Source organism: Trichechus manatus, unplaced genomic scaffold (assembly GCF_000243295.1).
Source record: "Trichechus manatus latirostris isolate Lorelei unplaced genomic scaffold, TriManLat1.0 scaffold00008, whole genome shotgun sequence".
In the NCBI taxonomy this organism is placed as follows: domain Eukaryota; kingdom Metazoa; phylum Chordata; class Mammalia; order Sirenia; family Trichechidae; genus Trichechus; species Trichechus manatus.
In genome coordinates, this window is record NW_004443944.1 from 18,712,626 (window position 1) to 18,720,720 (window position 8,095).

At 46.3% G+C, this 8,095-nt stretch overlaps 1 protein-coding gene across 1 annotated transcript; it reads left to right on the top strand.

Moving 5' to 3' along the window:
* The first annotated feature begins 4,874 nt into the window (after positions 1-4,874).
* LOC101350690 (antileukoproteinase) lies at positions 4,875-7,562 on the top strand. Its single transcript, XM_004370561.2, has 4 exons — positions 4,875-4,959; positions 5,697-5,858; positions 6,327-6,476; positions 7,558-7,562. The coding sequence occupies exons 1-4, from the start codon at positions 4,875-4,877 to the stop codon at positions 7,560-7,562; spliced, it is 402 nt and encodes a 133-aa protein (XP_004370618.2).
* The last annotated feature ends 533 nt before the right edge of the window (positions 7,563-8,095 follow it).

Sequence of the window (8,095 nt, forward strand, 5' to 3'; positions counted from 1 at the left end):
GAACAAAATAGTTTCTCATTTAACAGTTACTACAAATGTTGCCCTATGACAATGGTTAACAATCTCACAACACATCAACAATATCCTTACTCAACCTTGGGTTCCCTATCACCAGCTTCCTTGTCCCCTTCTGCCTTCTGGCCCTTGTCACTGGACTACTGTACCTCATTAGTCCCATTTGGTTTTACGGGGCTGTCCACTCCCAGGCTGAACAGTGAACCTCGGAGATGACTTCACCACTAAGCTAAAATGGTGTCTGGGGGCCATACTCTCGGGGTTTCTCCAGTCTCCTTTAGGCCAGTAAATCTGGTCTTTTTTTTGTGAGTTAGAATTATGTTCTACATCTTTCTCCAGCTCTGTCCAGAACCCTTTGTTGTGATCCTGGTCAGAGAGATATCCAGCTCTTGAGGAAGAAATGTGAGAAACACCCTGGTCTTCAAGCTGACACCTTTACAAATTATTTCCCAGGTAGGGAAGTCTTGGACACTCTCACTGTCAAATTTCTAATTCAAATTCAAATACATCAGACTTTTGTTGCCATTGTCCTCAGATCCTAGTTCTACCCATCCCTGGGGTCTCTAACCTTCCTCTTGGTGGACTTCTTCTCTGAGGGGAACCACCTTTCTCATTCTTCCCAGAATTACAGAGAATTATCTGGGGAAGACTCCAACCTGGACAAACATAAAAAATTCAAGCCTGAGGATGCTTAAGAGGGAAGGATTTGCCCACTCAGCTCTCTCTCTCTCAGTGTGTACCTCTCTTCTTAGACCATCGGGAATGACTGGACCTGGTGACCCATCCATGTTTTCATCCCCTTCTCAGTCTCTCTTGAAGTTTTTTTATTTTTATTTTTTAATCTCCTGCTACCATTCATATCTTTTTTGATTTATTCAGTGTCCTGAGCCAGTAAATTCTGCTTTTTCCTATTCCTGTGTGAATTAGATTTTCTCCCAAGTGAAGCTGGAATGAGTTCTGACACAGTCCCCTACCATGCTCAGAACTCAAACATGTCAGCTGGCATCCGCTCATTCTAGTGACAGTGGCCACTCTCATGCTTTACACTTCTCCCACAGCCTGATCTGTGAGGCCTTAGAGTTCTCCCTCAAACAGGTAAGCTGTTAGCGTCTACCTTGGGTGTCTGGCTGAGCTTCCCAACTATGTAACAGCAGCTAAGAAAGGCCCAAACAGTTCTGGAAGGGAAAGGCCTGTGCCTGGTAATGAAGGTATAAGTCACAAGGTCTGGAATGGACCATCAGAGCCACCAGGTCTGCCCCCACCATAAAATCCAGCGGCTTTTGTCCCCTTTGTGGTGATTCCCACACTTGAAATCCTGGCATCTAGGGCTATAGAAGTTGATAATTGTTGCAAGATCATAGAAGAGGCTCTGACTAGATTAAACCAAAAAAACCAGTTGCTGTCAAGTTGATTCCGACTCATGGTGAGCCCATATGTTTCAGAGTAGAACTGTGCTCCATAGGGTTTTCAATGGCTGTGACCACTTGGAAGTACACTGCCAGGGCTTTCTTCCAAAACTTCTTTCCATGGATTAGAATCACCAACCTTTCAGTCAGTAGCCGAGCACTTAACCGTTTCCACCACACAGGGGCTACTTGACTAGAGTAGAGGTAGCCCATTCCCCATGACCCCAGAGCCCTGCAGGCAGAGCTGACCACCTGCTTCAACTGGTAGAGTTTCTGAGCACCCAGAAGTTTCTGTTTTGCTCATCTGCTCTGTGGGTCTTCCTATCTGCTTAAGTCTAACCGATATTTTTCTTTCTCCCTCTATCTCTACACTATGTCTCTAACTATAAATCTGCCCCATTCTTAGTCTCGATCACTTGCTGGTTAGTAGGGCAGAGCAAGATGGGTCCAGACCCAAGGACTGAGGCTGTAGGTAGAGCCTGGCAGCTCCCTGTGCTGTGGTAAGACAGTCTATCATACTGAGTGGACCAGACACTGTGCTGAGTGCTAGGCAAATACTCCTAACAACAATTGTATAGGAGAAATCAATACCACACTTACAGCTGAGGTAACTGAAGCTCAGGAGGTTACGTGATTTTATTCCAACCCAGGCAAGTCTGACTTTAAAGTTCAACCTCTGAACCACCATGTGGTATTGACCCCAAGTGTCTTCTTCACAGTAGCCTCAGGGCTGAGCACAATACCTGGCATGTGGTAGGAACTCATGAAACAGTTTTTGTATGAGTAAATTGAATGGATGAACCAACAGAATGTAGTAAAAGGCAACAGAGAATGTGTGGAGTAGGCTTAGTGAATGAATCCTGGGTTAAGATCAGGTTAGGCGGGGGAGTGTCCACCACCAAACAGGTTCTAGGGATCAGCATGGGAGTAACCAGCTTTAGAAAAGCTCGATCTTATGTTTTGTAACTAACTCATTTTGTAAATTTGGGCTTGTCCCTTCTTTTAGGGCCTCTGTTTCTTCTGTTGTAAACTGGGGGTTTGGTCTAGATTAGGGGTCAGCAAATATTTTCTGTAGGGAGCCCTGGTGGCTCAGTGGTTAAGAGCTTGGCTGGTAACCAAAAGGTCGGCAGTTTGAATCCACCAGCCACACCTTGGAAACCCTATGGGGCAGTCTACTCTGTCCTATACGGTCGCTATGAGTTGGAATCAACTTGACGGCAACGGGTACAGGTTTAAACGTTTTCTGTAAGGGGCCATACGATAAATATTCTAGGCTTTGCAGTAAATATTTTAGGTCTCTGCCACAGCTACTTAACTCTTATGTTGTAGAGGGAAAGCAGCCATAGATATACATGAATGAGAAAGACTGTGTTCCAATAAAACTTCATTTACAAAAATAGGCAGGTAACTGGATTCGGTCCACAGGCTGTAGTTTGCTGACCCCTGGTCTAGATGACCACTGAGGTTCTTTTAATTCTAACAGTCTATGATTTTAAGAGCTAGAACCAATTGTGTCAAGGACAGAAATGACCATGCAATGTCATTATGGTGCCCATGGCAGACATTGCTAATTGATCACAGGGCTCTTAGCTGATGAGTTAGCCTTTATCAATAAACCACAGATAGAAATTTCTAGCTGTAGCAGTCTTCCTTTCACTCTTTACATTGTAAACATGTAGAAAACTCCAGATGACCCCTGAGTGTGGCATTGAGGAAGATAGAGAGGAACAGAGAGTGGGAAATGTGGGAGCTTCTCCCATCTTCATCCCTATGTGAGAACATATGTCAGAAAAAATCAACTTGCCCCCTACCAGGCACTCCAGGGTGAGAACCAAAATCCTGAACCCAAGCCAAACTGGTTGCCCTGAGAGTGATGTTACCCTTTGATAGAAGTCAGTTCCTCCAACTCTTTTCCTTGCTTGCCTTACTGGATTCCCCAGCCACGAGTGAAAGCACCTGATTCATAGTAGTTACCGCGTGCATACTAATTTTCTTTCTTTTATTTCTCTACCAAAATTTAAACCATTGAGTAACTTCTGCATAAAGCAGTCTGCTGCTGGTTGGCTTAGTTGGTGAATACTTTATAAATCAGTCCATGTAGAGTCATCACTGATGGAGCATATGTGACTCTTCAATGTCTATTTGAATTTCCACACACCTTCACTTTGAAGAATGGATGGGGGAAGTCCCAAGTATCAAGAGGCCACTTGAGGCAAGAACTTGGGCTTTGCAGTCAGACAGGTTTGGGCTGAATGATCACTTCTTGATAATTACAAGCAGTCTCCACAGACTGTGTAGCATGTGTTGTCATGCTGTTAGTTGCTGTGGAGTTGATTCTTACTCATGACAACCCATGTGTTACAGAGTAGAACTGATCTGTAAGGTTTTCTTGGCTGTTATCTTAACAGAAGCAGATCTCCAGGCCTTTTCTTCTGCTGTACTGCTGGGTAGGTTTGAACCGCCAACCTTTAGGTTAGCAGCCAAGCCCAAACTGTGCCACCAAGGGACCTGTGTAGCACATAGAATGGGTTTAATAAATGGCTGCCATAATTTTTGTTATCACATGAGGATTTGGGGGTAAGAAGCAGTCCTCTAATACTTCAAATCCCACAACATAGCTAGATGTTGATTACAGTGACTGCTCGGCTGCTTTGCCTTTCTATCTCAGATTCATTTCTACTCACTTCAGTGGTAATGGACTTGATCCATTTATTCTTTCCAGAGTGCTTTCACACCCTTAATCTCACATCCTCTGAGAAGAGCTTACTTGCTAGTATAATCCCATTTCACAGCTGAGAAAACTGAGCTCCAGAGAGATCTGCTGAGGGCAGAACTCTTCTTTCTGCATCTTTCGTTAAACAACTGGTCAGTGAGTGCTTTCTACGGATAAGCACTGGAATATATCGGTGTAAATATTTCGGGGAAATTATCTGTTGGCTGAGTGATACAGCATCTGATCTTTCAAGAAGGAGCTGGCCTTGAGCAATCCAGCAGAGAGTTTCACAGTCCTCGAGAGTGCAGGAGTGTGAGGTAGTGGCACATTGCACAAGACCTCAGCTGAAAGTTCACGTCTTTGGTTTCAGCCACAGGTGTAACTAGCACCTTTACAATTGACCTATTCTCCTCATTTCCTCCTATAAGATTATTGGACCTGGGCCCCCACAACGTTCAGGGTTCACATGGACACCTGGGAGGGCCTCCTTATCAGCCTGGTGACACATGCCTGGCCAACTTCTTCTCTGTCTTCCTACTCTCACTCTGTTGGCCTCATGGTCTTGCTTGGGATAGGAAAGAGCCATCATCTCCCTGGTGTCAGCATTGTTGTCTCTGGCTGAGTTTCCTGCCTGTGCAATAACAGCTGGGAGGAGCCCAGGAAATTCTGGCCACGCCCCCTGTTGAAGGTATAACGAGTGAGGTTTAGCGTTGGCCATCAGATTTACCTCTGATCTCACCATGAAGTCCAACGGCATCTTCCCTCTTGTGGTGCTTCTTGCCCTGGGAACTCTGGCACCTTGGACTGTGGAAGGTGTTGAAAAGAGTGAGTTAGAGTGATCCTGGCCCAATCTTGCCTACAGGGTCAGAGGTGGGGTATCTTGGTGGTGTGGGGGTGGCACCTTCTCAAGGCTCTGATCTCTCAGCTTAGTTCCAGATCTCCCTGAGGGTGGGATTCATACCCACCTGGGCACCAAGGTCTTTGCGAGGGCTTCTGAGCATCTGGAAAGGCTTCTTTTACTCAGCCATCTCATCAGCCCAGGTCTTGCCACCCCTCTGTGCTTATCCTTCCTTCCTTCCTTCTTTCTTTCCTTCCTTCCTCCCTCCCTCCTTCCCTCCTTCATTCCTTCCTCTCTCTCTCCCTCCACGCTTGTGTCCTTCCCTTTCTTACTATGTCTGTGACTCTCCAATCACCGGCCTTTGACTCTTTCTGGCTCTCTTTTGTTTTCTGTCTGTTTGAACCCTTTAGTCTCTGTCTTTAAAAAAAATTGTGTGCCTCTGCCTCTCAATCTCTAACTTGTGGGTTCTATTTATCTTTGTTTACTTCTGTATTCATTGGTCCTAGCCTTCCTCTACCTTTGTGTATCTTTGCCTTTCTCTGGGGCAGGAGGCCTTGGCTGGGAGCCCTATGCCTCTTTTCCTGGCTCCATGACTTCTCTGGGATATGTACCTGTCACTCTTCATGGAGGCCAGACAGGCATTTCCCTTTGGACTTTGTGGATGGCCACCTGGGTTGGACAGAACAGAACCAGTCTCCTCCTGATCCCTTGACCTTCTTTGCAGTGCCTTCGAAAGCTGGACGCTGCCCTCCTAGAACACCTGCCATGTGCCTTAGATATGAACCACCTGAGTGCAAGAGTGACTGGCAGTGTCCAGGGAAGAAGAAATGTTGCCCTGATATTTGTGGAATCAAATGCCTGGATCCTACTGCCATCTTGGTACCAGGTGAGGTGGTGGGAGAGCTGGGTGGAAACGAGGGATCCTGAAGACATAGCATCTAGGAGGAGGGGATTGGGTGATGGGGTCCTGCCAGGACTCATGCTTTACAAGAGCTTTTAAACCAAGTGTGTCAGCCAACCAGGGAGTCACACTGCCCAGGTGGGAGGTTTGCCACCTAGCCAGTGAGCCAGGCAGCCTGTGGGAGGTCAGTCTATCAGGCAGTCATCTGGCCATTCAGATGGGCAGGCCATTGGCAGGCACACATTCAGTCAGCACTGGACAGCTGGTTCCCTGTACTGATGGAGGTGAGGGCTTGATGTCAGAGGGGAGTCAGATTGTCCCGTCAGGATGCACGGGAAGGACGTGGTGGTGATGGAGATGGGGAGAGTGATTCATCCTGCTCAGGGCAGGGCAGGGACAGGGGAGTGATGTCTAGGATACAAGGCATCTGACTTGCAGCCTTACTCTCTCCAGATAACAAGAAGCCTGGGAAGTGCCCAGTGGTCTGTGGCCAATGTATGATGCTCAATCCCTCCAATTACTGTGAAAAGGATGGCGAGTGCAAGGGTGACCTCAAGTGCTGCAAGAGCATGTGTGGGAAAGTCTGTATGGCTCCTGTGAAAGGCAAGGCCCCTGCCTCAACCTTCTGGAGGTCCAGGCAGATGGCCAGGGGGAGACCTCTGCCTGACCCCCTGTGCTTCAATAGCACTGGTCCCCAGGCCTCAGGTCAAGGATATCCATAGCATCACCCATGGCTTTAATTCTATTCCAGCCTCTCCAAATGAGGGCCTTGGGCAAGCGACTCTGGGTCTCAGTTTGCTTATCTGTAAAATGGACAAAATGAAAGTGCTTTGTAAAGCACTGTGTCCATGAAGCACTTATTATCAAGGTTATTTCCAGCAAGTTCTCTGAGGTCAAAGCCCAAAGGACCAGTGGAATTTGAGGATGATCTAGCTCAGTGCTCTGATTTTACAGCTGGGACACTCTGAGGCAATAGTCAGGGAAACCAAGACTTGACTGTACAACACAAAGAGTGCCCCCTAATGCAAACTATGGACTTGCGTTAATAATAATGTTTCAATATTGGTGCATCAGTTGCAACATATGTACCACAAGAATGCAAGATGTTAATAATAAGAGAAAATGTGTGCAAGGGGGAAGGGGAAATAGGAGACTTCTGTATGTTCTGCAAGGTCCCTGGGTGGTGCAAATGGTCTGTGCTCGACTACTAACCTAAAGGTTGGCAGTTCAAATCCATCCAGTGGTGCTGCAGAAGAAAGTCCTGGCAATCTGTTCCTGTAAAGATTACAATAAAGAAAACCTTATGGAACAGTTCCACTCTGTAACACAGAACAGAACCAAACCTCTCCTGGCCCCCTCTTGACTTTTTGAATCTTGGAATTGACTCGATGGCAGTGGGTTTTGGTTTTGGTACTTTCTGCACAATTTTTCTATAAACCTAAAACTGCTCTTTAAAAAGTCTATTAAAAGTAAAACAAAACCAAACCAATCCCCACCCCCCCCCAAGAAAAAACAATGAGATTTAAACACATGAAATTTGAACCCAGTCTCCTGATACCAAGACTCTTTCAACTATACCACACATTGCTATTTTCTGTATCTCGGGGTTCCTTTAAGGGGGAAGAATGTGGAGATGACCTGGCTGGTTCCTATACTGAAACTCTGATCTGATTTTCTCTCACAGCGTGATTCCTGCTGCGTGAGCTGGGAGTTCTCTTTCTGCCCCTTGCATGGATCACTGGGGTACTCCATGGTAAAGACTTGGTTCTGCCACCAATACCTTCTTTGAGGGAACTTCCAGGAAATGCTTGCTGAATGGTAAATGAATAAATGAACACATTTCTCTCTGCACATCCTGCTTCTGTGGTTCATTGGGGGCATGAGTGGGGTGGGAGGTGAAGAGGGAATGTCTGCATGTGAGTCTTCCCTCCTCCAGACATGGCATGCAAGGAAGAGGTTGAGGGGCTGGACAGACGTGTTTGCATCATGGGTCTGAAGGTACTGGCTCTGTGATTTTTGCCAAGTGACTTCATCTCTCTGAATCTCAGTAATTCCTTATTTGCAAATAAAAATCACTTTCTCACATTGTTCTGAGCGTTGGAGTAGGCAGCATGTGTGAAATGAAGAACAATGTTATTGGGCCACAGCAGGTTCTCCAAGACTGGTACATACTTGCTGGCTTCTGAGGTGATTTTGAGTTTCTTTTCTCTCCCAAGACACTA

Coding starts and splice junctions, on each gene's coding strand:
- LOC101350690 (XM_004370561.2), top strand. CDS start 4,875: ATGAAGTCCAACGGCATCTTCCCTCTTGTGGTGCTTCTTGCCCTGGGA. Junction 4,960..5,696: donor TGTGGAAGGTGTTGAAAAGA/GTGAGTTAGAGT, acceptor CCTTCTTTGCAG/TGCCTTCGAAAGCTGGACGC. Junction 5,859..6,326: donor TACTGCCATCTTGGTACCAG/GTGAGGTGGTGG, acceptor TACTCTCTCCAG/ATAACAAGAAGCCTGGGAAG.